The sequence below is a fragment of the Urtica dioica genome, chromosome 2 (assembly GCF_054948205.1).
Source record: "Urtica dioica subsp. dioica isolate 48M chromosome 2, U.dioica_male_clone48M_v1_H2, whole genome shotgun sequence".
Classification (NCBI taxonomy): domain Eukaryota; kingdom Viridiplantae; phylum Streptophyta; class Magnoliopsida; order Rosales; family Urticaceae; genus Urtica; species Urtica dioica.
The window spans coordinates 39,688,709-39,704,489 of record NC_142757.1 but is presented as its reverse complement, the minus strand read 5'-3'; the positions used below and the strand labels follow the sequence as shown (position 1 = coordinate 39,704,489).

Below are 15,781 nucleotides of genomic sequence, written 5' to 3'. Positions count from 1 at the left end.
AAAGAAATTCAGGGTGACAAGGATTATACAAGTTATCGAAGCAAGTGAGTTGCGGCCTTTGCAGGTTCTGATAGATAGACAAATCAAAGAACATGAATATGTTGATTGTACTTGTCTTAATAATTGTATGCTTAAACATGTTTTAAGTATAATTAAGTACTTAGAGGTTGTAACATTTCAGTAATATTGTTCAACTATTATTGTTTCTTTATTGTATATTGTATAATTCAATAGAGTAAAAGACAAAAATTGTTCAACTAATATTGTCAAATTCAGTAGAACAATGTAGCATATTACACACAAAAATGCTTAAGTACATAATTCATAAACTATTAACCTAGAGAAATAATTCATTATGTAGCATATTGCACAAAAAAAAATGCTGAAGTACATAAGTCGGAAACCATTCATTCAGCCAATAGAAAAGACTTGAATATATATCAAGAAACATCAAAAGAGTTTAAAGAAAGTCTGCAGAATTACAAATTGACATCCTTTTACATTCACATGAATATGCCCGTGAATAATCCTCTTGGTTGCATTGTCGGTTGTCTTGTTGCATTGTTGTTGAATCTGTGGCTTCTCTACAAATGTAAATAGGGATAAAGTAAAGTTTAGAATTTTAAATTTGAAAACTTTTGTATGCAAATATATAGGTCATTTTACCCTTAGTGGGGATGGTTGTAGTGGTTGTGCACTTGGTTGCCTTTGTTGTGCACTTGGTTGGCTTTGATGTGCACGTGGTTAGCTTAGTTGTGCACTTGATTGGTTTGGTTGTGCACTTGTTTGAATTTGGTGTGCATGTGGTTGACTTGGTGTTTCATTTGATTGTGGTGCTCGAGTTCCTTGACTTCCATGGCCTGTGTTTGAACGTTTTTGTCTCTGTCACCAAATCCGTACATATTCAACAGGTCAGCAATTACTATAAAAAAAATGTTCTAATCTCCACAATCACAATTTTTATCAAACCATGAATGTTGTTCTAGTTGCCTACGGAAACAAATTGTTGCATTGTGACCGGTTTGACCCCATTTTCCACACTTGACAGTGACATACTTGCAAGACGTGTGTTCTACGACGTGGAACAACCTCATCATGTTCAAGCCTCCTCAGTTTTTTGGTCTACCAGGCTTTGCCCTATCTGCCGGCATGGACAAGGGAGTATGTCCAGTTCTTGGCCATTGCTTGATTTGATTAATAGGCTTGATCATGTGGACATATGTGTTCATGTATGCTTCTTTCTTGTACCATGCCGATATGTACTTTAGCGGATCATCGGACTTTTTCCAAATACAACTAATCACATGACCAACGGTATCCATGTCAATCAGTTAATGTACATACACTTTAATTACACACCATAAATTCAAATACTTTACTTATATATGTCTAAATCATCGAAGATATACCTGAAAGATCTCACCTCTTGAATGAACAAGTTCCCAGGATAAGATCAACAGCATACATGGAGCCATACATGTTCGATACCTGGAAGTTTCCGCCAGCAACCCATTTCACCATGTTTTCCGCACTGAGTATCTTGTTTTTGTAAAGAATCTTGAACACCCTTGGCTTAATCAAGCTTTCCATTTCTCAACTGCCATTCTCAGCGTCGTAAAGCGTTGTAGTAAGTACATTCTAATGCGCTCTAGCATAGACAGAATTGGTTTTTGTCTAGCCATAAGTATTGCTCGTTTCTCATTGAAACTCTCGCAAAGGTTGTTCAATAAAATCTCGCACTTAGGACTGGTCTGAAAATGACAATGTGACCAGTGTTGATGGCCTTTAGCAATCGGCCACTTGTACGCCTCGAGATCTTCATTCTTGATTAATTGCATTTCAGTTTCATACCTAGGTTCCAAGTATGCCATAGCCGCTGCAATCGTCTTCCTTTTCAAGTACTGGCCTTGAAGACCTAATAAAGTAAAAATTAGTTATACTCGTATGAATAAAATGGATATTCATACATTAACTCATTACCTTTGTAAAATTGCTCTACAAGTGACGCGTACAATGCCGGTGTTCAGTTTGAACAAATCCTTCCTCCCAAAGGCGATTCAATGCTTCATAAAGGCCTTTTTGTTTGTCATAGATAAAGGTCCAGTAGTGGCCATTATTGATGTTCACATCATCTTTCAAGAACTGCAAGAACCAAGACCATGATGACTTACCTTCTGATTCCACGACTGCATACGCAATAGGGAACATGGAGTTATTTGCGTCGATCGATGCCGATTGCCACTAGAAGCTAACCGGCATGATGACCTTTCACATAACACCATGTAAGCCAAGTAATGGCCTATAGTGAGCAAAGCCATCTTTACAGCCCTTGAAGCAGATATAAATCCTCTTGAATAATGGTTTCCCTTCTAAGTCTAGCTCGGATTCAATTTGGACAGTTGAAACAGGATTAGATCTTCTGAGCTCGGTTGCATAATCCCATAGACCACTATATTATTCTTTTGAAAGACCCTTCAATAGTCTGAGTTGCAATCTTCTTCGCCCGGTAAGCTTTGACTCGATTACACTCAAGTATGAAGTCATTCTAAACCTTGTTCATAAAAGCAGCTGCTGGCCACGAATCACTATCTTTGAACTGTTTCATGTAGGTCTTTGCCAACCATTTTGAGGTGGAAAATTTGTTCGTGTTAACCCTAGAACAAGAATGCTATCCTCTAAATATCGTGATGAATAACAAGCATGTGTCCCCCATGAGTGAGGCATAACAAGTGCACGTGCATAAAGGGTCTTTGCACTAAGCTCGAACACGGTTTGAGACATTATTTTTTAAGTGAATATCCTTACCGGCACAGATTGCATACTCCCTCACAACAGTCTTGAAAACATCTGAACTTGAGAAAACTAATCCCAACTTCAAAGTTGGACTCTGTAGGTCAGTATCTTCTCTGAATGCTTGAAACCTAGGGAGTTTCTTTTGTACATTTTTGTAATCCCTAACGACCTTCGGAAATGTAGATCGATCCTCAGCTTAATCTTCACTTGTTGCGTAATGACGCCCTTTGTCAACATCGATCTCGTAGTCACTGTCATCGTGTGAGTTCTCCTTCTCACTAGACACCATCTTACCCTTTCTCTTTAATCCTACGAGGCCAATATCAACAGTTTCACATCAATGATGACTGGGGTGATGCATATTATACATGAACTTCATTTCGTTGGAGTTAGGAGTCTTCACGTAATAAGATGCATCACCCCAGTAACCTAGGTCATCTATTGATATTCTAACTAACATGATGATAGACATCCTGTCTAAGTCATCATTGACCACGTATGCAACAGTTCCACCCACGTAGAACTGTTCATCTTCATGAAACTGTTGCTGACCCCATGGTAAACATTAATGGTGAACTTGTTCAGCAAATCATCTGCAAATGGAAACGCAAAAAATAAAATATTATTATAATATTCGGTATGGAATGAATGAGTTTAGTTCATTCCTACCAACAGGGACAAACAATATATCAGTGGTCCCCCACATTCTAAGAATAACCGACAACACCAAAACACATGAGACCCAAACGAGAAAAAAAAACAAGAAATAAACCAATGGTCCCCAAACAAAACACCACTCAAACAAAAATGTTAAATCCGTACTTTAATAAATGTTCACCAACTGTACAAAATTGCTAAACTCAAAACGAAATGTATATACATAAACACCTTTTCCCATAGGGGTATCATTTGATGCATCAAGTGTCTTTGAAGACTCCCTTTTCGAGCGATTTCTTTTTCTCACACGGTTTTGACGCCAGTTTCTTTTACAAGCGTGGTGTCGATGGTGATTTCGACTTCGATGGAAAGCTGGAGTTTGCCGGCTTCTTCTTCACCGGGGATTTCCCCTTTGTTTTGGCCATCGAGTTTTAGGGTTTCGGTTCCTTTTCTTTCAAAAATGTGGATTTAGAGATTTAGGGTTTTTCTCTTGCTTTTTATTCATTCGACAATTCAAATTCTGTTATTAGTTTTTATTTATTTTTTTATTGTTTTAATTATTTTTCCGTTAATTTAATCTGATAATTATTGTTTTTCTTTATTTAACAATTACTTTTGAGCGATTCTTGTGGAACGCGACAAAAACGTGCCGATTTAACTAGAGTTCAAATATTAATAACACAAATGTGAGAGTTCAGGGATCAAACTGAAATATTGACCATAATACAAGGAGGCAAACAGTGTCATTTATTCTTATTTTATACGCTTGGCAATGTCTGAAAATGGATCGTTCATTATGTCCAAGCTTTTAATGCGAGATGTGACATATGACTTGTTTTATTTTATGTGTGGAGTGGACTAAGCTGAAAATAGACAAGGAAGACAGTGACAATTGGTCACCACCCACCCAAGACATGAGATGACAATTTGTCCACTTGGGACCTCCATTGACTAATTCCAGCGATGACCACAATTTTTTTATTATTATATATTTTAATTCTCATAATTTAGAGATGATAAATAAAATTTAACTTTTAGAAATAAAAGATGGAAGCGGTATTTTTCCTTCAACGTGCTAAGAGCCTCTCTAATTTTGATGAAAAAATTTAATACCAAATACAAATTTGCATCACTAAATAATATTTTACAACTACAACTCATCTCTATTTTACATATGTTTAAAAAAAATAAGATATATTCTGTCACTTTTATTTTCTTAGAAATATAATTTTAAATCTTCAATACTATTATTTTTTATAAATTTTCTCAAAAAAGCTTATTTTTTTCATATCACCAAAGTGATGTGTGTCATTTATGTACATAATTGACAATATTTGATGATCTGAGCTTATTTTTTACACTAGCTATATTTTCATATAATTTCGAGTAACATGAACTTATGTGACGTGTCTTTAGTTTTAATTTTTTTTTTATGTCTTTGTTATTTTTATTTCAATTGTCTATGTAATATTGTGGCTTAATCGTAGTATTTCTTTTTTCCTGTCTTTGTTAGTTTTTTATCTCAATTGTGTATGTAGTGGAGTGGCTTAATTAATTGTATTTGAATTGATGTATTTAAATATTTATATTCAATTAGTAATTTAAGCAATCATATTAAAAAAATATGCATTATGTACAAAGTTGTAACTATAAATTAAAGGGAAAATGACATATATATACCATGTGTTTTAATGAAATATCGAGTTTAACCTTTGTTTTTCAAAAATGTCGAGTTCATACCATATGCTTAACTAAAATGACGAAATTATACCCTGCAATAGATAACAGTGCCACAAATCTTCTTTTTATTGACGTTGACTATAATATTTATATGTAAACACCCATTATTTTTATTCATTCGCGTCATATATGTAAATATTTAAATACGAAAAAACAAACAATAGTCTCTAAATATATATTAAATTCTAAATTAATATATATTAAATTCTAAATTTACAGCAAATACAGTAAATACTCCAACCGTTTGCATCTAATTTTTTGTATGCGCAATATGGAGCCAACCATGTCCGATGCAATGTCAATATCTTCAAGCAAACATGTTGATCAGTGATCAGTTGTTACATGTTTTTGTTCGTTCTCACTTACTCCCAAAAGTTTGTAAGCTTCATATCCTAGTCATGGTAAATGGTTTAGTTCTCGGCCAAAATTAGAGTTTTTCTTATGTATATTATTTTGAAGAATTAAGTTTATATATCATCAATATATTATTATAACTATCAGGAGACTTTCATTACAACATATGCTCACATGCTGACTTGGTATGGAGTTTTGCACAAACCTCATACATTTCAACCAACACAACACTCTAGCTTCGAGTAATGGTTTGTATGTGATTTGAAAGTAAATGTTTTGTTTGGGTACTGTGCGAAATGTGAACTCTATTTAATATGGTAAACTATTTACCACAGTTTTGTACAAAATATATTTAATATGGCTTGTTGTTAATGTATTTTGTATGTTTACAATGTGAACGTTATTATGTATGTGAGACGATGAACTATAATTTATCATCAAGTACAATTGAACATTTTATAATTCATATATAATATGCAAGGGATAGAGCTAGACTCTACAATTAGGGAGGGCTAAAGTGAAAATTTTGTCAGGGTAAAAAAAAAATTGAGGGAGGATGCTTGCCCTTAACTATATAATATATATATATATATATATATATATATATATATATCTATTTTTTTCGCGGTAAATCCTTTTTTTAGTGTAAATTCTCAATTGGTTTACATCCTCGTTATATCATGCGGTATCGTTAATAATGGAAACACTTCTATTCTTATATCAAGTTATCAAAGAATATTTTAGTCATTTATAATTTGATCGAGTGACTGCTAATTTAAAAGCCAATCTATAATTGACATCGGCCAGCTAAAATCAACATTTTAAACTACTGAAACAAACAAATTCTTAAGATTAATCAGGAACGCTCAAACCACGCGACTCAGTCAATTTAAACCCTCCTTAAAATGTTATATATATATATATATATATATATATATATAAAAACATAAAAAGAAAGCAATCTGTGTCGACTCTTTACCATCTCGCGTGAGCTTCAAGATTTTTCCTTGTATCTATTGTATAAATGTGTACACACTAAACCAGGGGGTGAAAAATTTTCCACATACTTGCAAAGACCTACTCATCCTGAATAGCATAATAAATAAGTAATGGATTTGATACTAGTATGATCCTTTAAAAATCATACAGGTACGGATCGGATTATTGTTTTTAAATGAGGATAATCCCGTCATTCCTTCGTATTCTCAGGCATTTTGCCTCAGTTTGAATGAAGTTCCTTTTTTTTTTTTTAAGGTATTGTTTTCAAGTACTCTTATCCATTATAAGACACACATGCTAAATATTATAAATATTTTTTATTTATAATTTAGACTTTATCATGAATAATTTCAAATTTATGAATTTTTCGACAAATTTTGGTACAAATTTTTTTTTTAATTGTAGTATTTTTTTTAAAAAAAGTGTTTATTTGATGCACAAAAATAATCTAACATTAAATAAATAAATAAAAGATCAAAAGAATGATATTCTTGCCCTGCGCCATAAACAACTATGGCGCCTTTATTTTATTTTGTTTTATAATTGTAATTAGGTCATTTCATTCATTCTAAAAGATATCCACGGGAGTTTATCCAAACCCATTGATATAATTTTAATTTTGTTCGCGGGGAGGATCCAATTTTGGACCATACCAATTTTGAGTGAGGAACTTCTGTATAGATAAAGTTGAGATTTTAAAAAAGTGAGAAAAAGTTGTGGAACATCTTTTTCTGGCTATTGACATATTTCAATTTGTTATTAAATTACTGACCTCATGCTTGCTGTGAGCTTCAAGATTCAACATAATGCGACAGCAACATCGTTGACAATTTGCAAGCAAATCAAGGCTTCAATACCACATCATTACAGCCATGACGAGTTACCTTGGCGCTCTAACAAGCTTTTTATGTCAGCAAAAGTTGCTCTTGCTTGACTGATGCTTATGACCCTGAATTGTCTCACCGTTGTTTTAGCAAATAGTCTCTACTGATGCTATATGTTATATACGACCAAATATTTCCTTCTCTTTTTTTTTTTCTCTTTGAAGCCTTAGTCCATATACAACAAATCTACGAATGGTCCATATTTAACGGTTCAATCTCTGATACTAGCTTGTTCATCACTATCAGATTCCCTCGAATTAAGGTCTGTGTTCCATATTCTATGAGATGCTATTTCACGTATACATTATGAAACCAGGTACGATATCATTTCTTGTATGTGTGGCAACACTTGAATTGGATTAGAAATATACAAGGATTACAGAACTATCAGCAGCTACTAAATTCCCTTGTGTAAATTTCACAATTACCATAAAAATATCTTCAAAATAAATATATAAACCACGAACGAAGTTTCCAAGTACTGAACATATTCTTAAAAACTAAAATTAGAATCAACCAACACTACTAAGGGGAAAAGAAAAAGAAAAAAAATATATGGGCACCTTATCTTATTATGTTTGTCTAAAACCTACATAGTTACTAAGCAGAGGAGATACAGCAGATGATAAAAGCACACAGTTTCATTTCATGTCGACACATTTTTTATAGCACGCAAGCTTGAACAGGAAGCATACCAGTACTCAGTCCCAAAATCACCCCTAGCCTTCAACCTTGGGCTTCATTGCTGCTCCATTGTAAGTACTCGGTCCCTGAAAAAGAAAACCTTCAAATTATGAACAATCACAAGCCGAACAGCAGACTTGAACATTATGAAAACTAGCAACACTCGGGGCGAGATTTTTCCATTTAAGCTTGTGACACATACTTGTTAGCTTTTAACCAGGCCAAGTTGCGGTTTATTAAATGAGCTTGAGAATTTCAAGGAAAAGTTACAATTCAATGGGCCTAGGCAAAAGGTACCATTCCTCGTCCAAAAAACACAAGCAATTTCTTTGTGCGCCTCTTCCAAGTAAATTATCGCACTTTACAGCTACGAGGTAGTGCACAGGAGGAAGAGGCAGTAGCCTAGGGTTTCGCTCGACACGCGAACCCAAAACCCAAAACGCGGGGTTTCTCAGTCTTGGAGGCTGCCGAGGGCGAGCGAGGGCCGGTGGCTGCTATGATGGCGACCACTACGGCGAACTCGAAACCCCTAGTCCACGACCGGAAGGGGTTGCCGGGGGAGTGGCAAGTGAAGGATGTTGGTGGATGCTCCGGCGGGCAAAGTGAGTGGTCGAGCCGAGGCATGGGAAAAGGTTGGGAATGTTGAATGGGGGAGGTGCAAATCTAATCCCGGAGAGGCAAATTTGGCCTTGAAGAGAACGCCCATCCTAGTGGTGGAGGCAGTTACGGCAGAGCAAGTTAAAGCAGATGTGGCGATGGTGGAGGCAACTATGGCGGACGGGGCAGGAACGCAAATTCTGGCCTAGTGTTTGGCAGCACGAGTTCACTAGTGATGTTTGGTCCAACACTTACAACAGCTACACAAGGAGAACTACCGTGCTCTCCTTGGTATTTTTTAGCTCAAGCTTGATGACAAACTCAAAGAGGGGAGTAATGATATGTGCTGTATTTATTTATAGTTTTAAATAAGGAAATTAGGACTTATGAATTCTAAATTACGATTTATATGTCGTACCGTTAAGTATTTTTTATTATTACAAATTTAAATTAATGAAGCTTAAGGTTTTTTATGCGACTAGATTTATAATTTTTGGGCCCGGCCCATTAGGTTGTAAACCTTGATCTATTTGAAAGACCGTAAGTCAATGAGAACATCGGCCGATAACTTGCTCTCTCAAAGACAAGAAGAGATTAAGTTGTAGTGGTGGAGCTTGCATTCTTCATTCTTCTTGTTACCAAAAATCAAATCACAATTGCTCCCAATATGAGATCTAAATCCCAATTTTGAAAGTAAATCCCAACTTCTTATGTCTCCCCCAATAAAACAGACACCACTTTAAAAAAGGAATTGAACATTTATATTATGGTATGGAAAGTCCATTGCTTCTTAGAAAAATATTATATAATAGAATAAATAGTGTCCTGGATAATAATTATACCTTGCTGTGAAGCTCTGATATCGTGGATCTCAACAAAGTATCTCCAACTATGACTCGCAACTTGTTTATAAAATCCTCACGAATCACCTTCCTTGCCTGATAGAAGACGTCAACATACTCAACAGACTAGAACATGGAAACAAGTAGAAAAAGAAAAAAACAAATACACAACTCTTCTCAAAATATAAAGAGGCTTTCTAATCCTATAAAGTAATTTCTATGTAGCAATTTTAAAATCTCTATATGGGATTTCTCCCTCCAATTCAAGAGGGAAAAGCATACAGCCAGGTATATCATTGACTAGCTCACCAAAAACAGTATTTTTAAAAATGGATAAACATGGAAATAGAACAAGATCCTTCCCAAAAGAAAATACATGCAGAAGAAATTTAGTTTGAAAATAACAAAGATGTACAAGAATCACAATCCCAAGAGGGCTATCAAACGTACCCTAAAAAGTTCATAATGTTTGTTGACCATTTCCATTTTTTCTATAGAAACTTTGCTCGAGATAGCTTCAAATAGCATGGGAAATGGCATCCACGGGGATTTGGGAATTCTCTGAGCGCCGGACTCCATACTCGCAACGTTTATCTGAGCCCTTCCAGAATCTGAAATGAGCCTCGGATTGCTCCCCTAAGAAGGTGATAAACAACATTGTTATGAATGAAGCATAAACGAAATACTTAACAGAACACCATGAAAATCAATCACTATCCGTGTATCAGATTTATAACAAAAGCCAGTAAAACAAGATGCACCGGAAGTGACTGTATTAATTGGAGGCAATCAAGGAGTTCAATGTAGTGAACTTAATAAAATTGTAGTTCACCATGTAAACATCATTTCAATACAGACTAAGCCCTCAGCTATTTATTTTTTACTTGAGCTTTAAACAAAATATGACACGTTAATTTTTCTCTATACAAGCCTAAACCATAATTTGAGAATATTACCTTACAAACTGCATGCGGGTCAATCTGTAGAGGTTGCGGCGAAGATGATGTTACCCCAGATGCACCATGCTTACCCGGACTTACATCTGTACACTCTATAGGATAAACAACAAAGATTATCAGTAAACAATATGTATAATAGAAAAACACAGAAATGGAACTTTTATCTATCTGGCTGATGAATTTGATGTACAGCCTGACTGTGCACAAAAGCCTAACCATGACTACACGGTAGATGACTGATAGACAAAACCTAAACTAACTACAGGGTGAAATCAGAATGCAAAATTGCCCATTTCCAACCCTCACTGCTCAAAATTTTCTAGCAGCGAAGAATAGAAAGAAAAAAAAATACTGAATGAAATAATGAAAGGAAAGAGAAGTGAGACGATGGGCTCGTGGAATAAATCACCTTCAGTACGGGATGAAGCCTTGAAACTAACCACAACTTCTGGATAGATATGGGTATTCATATTCATATTCCAAACTACATATTGCCTTGGGTTCTCGAGATCGTCTACTCCACTATCATAACAATTGCTACTGGGAAAACTCTGGTTACTTCCATGCGGAAGAACTTCCATTCTTCCCATTATTACACGGCACAGTACCATGTACAAGATGCCATTTTCGTCACCATCACAATATTTAGCACTGTGAAAAAAAAACGTTTGTCTTTCCCATCAACAATCTACAAACGACAAGCTGAAAGATAAGGGCTTTAAAACATAAAAAATAAAAAATAAAAAAAAATAAATAAAAAAACACACAAAAAAAAACCAAAAAAAAAAAACAAAAAACAATAAAATAAAATTTTAAAAAAAAATTATACATTATACATATTAGAGAGCTTATTATATTTCTTTATGTGTTTTGTAACGGCGAGGAAACACATTAACATGACTATCAAATGCAGCCAAACTTTAAAAATGATCATGTAGAAAAAGAAGAAAGATTTATGCTTGATACCACACAGGTAGTATTCTGAATACTTTTACCGTGTGGGTGATTACATTGCAGGCAGAGACTTCCAGTGTATAAAACAAGAACTAGAAAATTTCCCACCTTATAGAAGGGAAGCCAGAAGCGGCCAACTGGATACCAATGCCATAATTAGACACTGAAGATCCAACATAGCCAAGCCCGTGAGTCATCAATGCAGAAAGAGCGTCTTTCGAAGAAGCCAACCACGCATATTGAACATTTGCACTGCCACGGCACTTGCTAGTTATTTCGGCCTGCTTCTCAAATAGCTCCCTTCGAGACTGTAACATATTACCTTTGCATGGGTAAATATCAACAATGTCCAGACTCGGGATAGATTTCATGCCCTTGAGAAACATATCCCGAACAAGACTGTAGTCCAATTTCTTATTTGCGGATAAGGACCTAACTTCTGTCTCGCTGTTAACCTTGAGAGTTTCACCGTTGTAACTATCTTCAGCGTCCATGACACACTGACTTCTGGCAGGTTTCTGCTCATTTGGGGTCATCAAAACAGCGGGGTTTGACTCACCAATACATTCATTTAGCATAGAACTGTGTAATCCGCTTATTTCAATTTCCAGCTGCAGCTTTATGTCATGGGACCCACAGGACTCGGCAAAATCGGGTTCCCTCTGTTCACCACTTTCATTGGTGCAGTTTAAATGCGCTTCATATCCCTCGTCGGTGGAAAAAGTTTCAGGAAAGAAACACTTTCCTGCCTCGTCAATCCAAGCAATGGGCTTCTGGCAGCCTGTTTCCAAGTCCACTTTGAACATGTGCATAAAATCTAGCACATACGACCGACCATCCATCTCGATTTCGCTAGTTGTCTTCTTCACGAAAATATCTTTCCCGACAATCTCCACGAGATCTCCAGGAAAATCGGTCCATTCCCCATCCTGGTAAAACATCAGACGCTGTGGCACGCCACTTTTCTTAAAGTTCAGATAACGTTTTAGCAAGGATTTTCCAAAAGGAGACACGCCTGTTGTCGCCTTGTTTTCGCATCCTTTTGATTTTCTTCGCTTGCCGGGCTTATTCAAGGCTGGAAGCAAGGGAAACTCTGGGCATGTAGCTTCGGTAAAATAGGTAGCACGCCTTGTAGCCCTTTTTCTTTTTAGATTGATCCTAACCCTTTGGCCATTATCCAATTCCTTTTCGATATTTGCATCCATCGGAGTCTCCTACTAGACTAATATCTAACAAGTTAGAAACCAAAACTTCAAAACTACTGAATGCGAAGAGAGCTTGATCAGTAGTTCCGAAGAAAGTGATCAAGTGGCTTTAGGCAAATCCTGTACAGAGAGAACTTTGTCAACATATAGCAAAAGAAAACAAAATATAAATAATCTTTAGTAGCAGGGTTAGTAAGGAAAAATTAAAAGGCATAGTCCATTATTCATTCAATCAACGCGTGAATATCTAACTAAATATACTTCAACATAATAAGTGGAAAGGAAACAATTCTGATTGAAGGAGTCATTGCAAAATTTTAGCGTCTAACTACTGGTCCTCATTGTTTCTACATTAATGCATTTAACACTTGAAACTCAAAAATGCAACTAAGAAATTAAGTCCATCCTCTTCTTACATGGTATATCAAAACCCTCCTGTTCAAATGGGTGTGATCAAATATTAAAACAAATGATTTACCCGTTAAATCAAATAAAGTGAGAAAGATTTCTTAAAATAGGACAATGAAACCATAGATACAATTTATAGATCTCGCAATAGTTTCGTATGTCTTTCGGCCACAGTTCTCAGAGTTGTTCTTTAATCACTTCCATTTTATATCCATTTTCCTTTTCTTCAGTTTCTTTAAATAATTTTTCCACCTACAATTGTGAGCCAGAAACAAAACCAGATTAAATCACAACACCAAAACAATTTCCACCACTGAGCATTATGTCGTTTTCCATTAGCATTCAGGTCCTTCCATAAACAAATCAAGAAAATCAAAGCCTCTACAAGCACAATCAAAATGTTGATTTTAACAGACTTTTTCAACCAAAAAGAGTAGAAACGAGCTCATTCTTCTCTCATCTAAAACACTAAGATTATTTTCCTAGCATATTTAATTTCTATAACACACCATGTTATCGACATGAACATATGTTTCGATAAAATTCTACAAGAATCACACTTCAATTATCCACGAGCAAGACCTGGAGACGGAAACCCAACTGGTGACGAACCACACACAACTTCTATTCGATTCCGAAGAAACTAAATTATAAAGGAACAAATATCATCTCATTTCATGTAGGAAAAAAAAAATCTAGACCACAGACCTTGAGGAGATTTCACACGAAAAACCCATGTGAGACATCAAACCATACGGAGTTTAATAAAAAAAAAAAAAAATACATATCACTGTCGAAGCAACATTAAGCGACTGAATACGGCTAAAAATTAGCCAAAAGCTCTCGCTGGAATACATGCAAAACCATAGGGAAAAAAAAAGGAACTGTAATTTGAGATAGACTTTACTTACGTAGTTAAGAAACGCCGAGGACAGTTGTTACTTGTGGTTCTGTACATGTTCTTCGTATATATAAACATCGTTGACTTTGACAATAATTCAAACGAGACAAGCCAATTCCTTTATTTTTAATTTACACCCAGAATCAGCTACTCCAGGAAATCATACCAATACACAAAAAAGGAATGGGATTTCATCGATTTTTGGTCCGAAAAAACTCGATCCGATTCCTATAACAAAAATTTACACGAGGAAAATCATTTCTATGGTCAACAAAAGCAAAAAAAATAAATAAATAAAATTACTTCGAATGTAAAGAAAAACTACAAATCGTACTACCTAACTCCATCCTGGAAATTTGAGAGAATATGATCCAATTACACGAAACAAAAATAATAACAATTTTATTTTGACTTCTGTCTCTTAGAAACATATATACTCAAAAACTGAAAACGAAGAGCCAACCAAAAACCCTATGAGGATCGAAATCAAAGCCGATCTGGACCGAAATCGAACATAAATAGAACAAAATAATGAATAATAGACTAATACAAAAAAAAACTGTAGAAGATCGGAACAAAGAGAAAGGAAAAAAGTATATATCGAACGAAATTACCAGTTAACTATGGATAGAATACTATTTTAATTTTTGTGTGGATGAGCAGTAATTCGGAGCGAAGAGGGGCAGAATATGAAAACCCTAATTCCACGGAAACCGATGGGAAGCAGACATAGAAGAATCGCCGTTATAATAAGGGCTTTTGATTCTTGACGACGTGAGCGAGTTTGAGTCGGTTAGATTGATTGACTTGCTGACCGTGATCACGGACGGGTGAGAATATTAATGTCCCCAATATTATTTTTTTAATTCGGAAATTATTTTTCCTTGGGGGAAAAGAAAGCCGTAGCTCTCTTTCTTTATCGTCTATACCACGTGGGATGATTATCGCGTGGGTAGAGATAGGCTTACGAGGCTGTGACACTCAGCTCGTCACGGGCGAGAATTGATTGGTTCACTTTCGGCTACAGAGTCGGTGCGCGGGTTAGTTTAACCGACTGTGTAATTCGGGCTCAAGTGGGACCCGAAAGTGTTGTGTCCTCGTCCCTAAATGACGAAAGTGGGACCCACCACAATGAAGCTTCCTCTTGACTAGTTTTTTTTTTAAGTGCATTTCCCTTTCATTTTTTTTCTCAAAAAAAAAGTCTTCTGTCTTGGTGGAAAAGAAACGGTGTTTAGTATTATTCTTCCAAGTGAAAGAGAGAACTTCACGAAACACATGATTTGAGAGAGAATTCGATGGTCTTGTCAAAGCGTGGGCTTATAATTCCCAGATCGTTCCACAAAATTTGAAGAAACATCAGTTGAAAATAAGGCCTTACAATCTTTTATAATATATGGCTCATAAAAAGACACCATAGAAGCAGAACTATAGCCGCAGAAGATTGCTTGAAAAACTTGAAGACACTCAGCTTCAATAGTAGAGCCTGTTTCGCATTCGGAGCCTCGTATGACTTCATGAGACTGTTACTCGAGCTCGAGATCATTTAGGAGATGAAGAGGTGAAACCTGATCTGCCTCATCAAAGCTGACAAGGCCATGGAATCCTCGAATACAGTATGCTCGTCTGCATATGTAAATATAATACGTCTAATGCCTCATCGGAGCTCCGACTAAAATACATAGGCCACGGTGCAGAAATACACAGAAAAATCGATGAGTTTGGTCCGGTTTGTGTTTTTAAAAGGTCCGGTATATTGATTTTAAACCGCGGTCTGTTAGATCAAATTTGTTATGATTTTTAAAAA

General features: G+C 35.7%; 1 protein-coding gene and 1 long non-coding RNA gene across 4 annotated transcripts; both read right to left on the bottom strand.

The window, feature by feature from the left end:
* Positions 1-378: 378 nt before the first annotated feature.
* Positions 379-2,331, bottom strand: LOC149404707 (uncharacterized). 2 transcript variants are annotated; one of them, XR_016295479.1, is made up of 4 exons: positions 1,981-2,331; positions 970-1,915; positions 667-882; positions 379-584 (listed from the first exon to the last, which is right to left on the bottom strand). It is a non-coding gene; the product is annotated as an uncharacterized LOC149404707 (long non-coding RNA). The 2 variants fall into 2 exon arrangements; XR_016295478.1 differs by having other exon boundaries at positions 667-1,915.
* Positions 2,332-7,801: 5,470 nt separating this feature from the next.
* LOC149404706 (inactive poly [ADP-ribose] polymerase RCD1-like) lies at positions 7,802-14,807 on the bottom strand. Of its 2 annotated transcripts, XM_089604884.1 has the most exons (8): positions 14,592-14,807; positions 13,988-14,205; positions 11,572-12,788; positions 10,919-11,160; positions 10,507-10,601; positions 10,001-10,186; positions 9,551-9,646; positions 7,802-8,197 (listed from the first exon to the last, which is right to left on the bottom strand). In XM_089604884.1, exons 3-8 carry the CDS (start codon positions 12,666-12,668, stop codon positions 8,147-8,149), a joined length of 1,767 nt encoding a protein of 588 aa, XP_089461010.1. In that variant the 5' UTR covers positions 12,669-12,788; positions 13,988-14,205; positions 14,592-14,807; the 3' UTR covers positions 7,802-8,146. The 2 variants fall into 2 exon arrangements, with proteins under 2 accessions (XP_089461010.1, XP_089461007.1); XM_089604881.1 differs by having other exon boundaries at positions 13,988-14,738.
* Between the last annotated feature and the right edge of the window lie 974 nt (positions 14,808-15,781).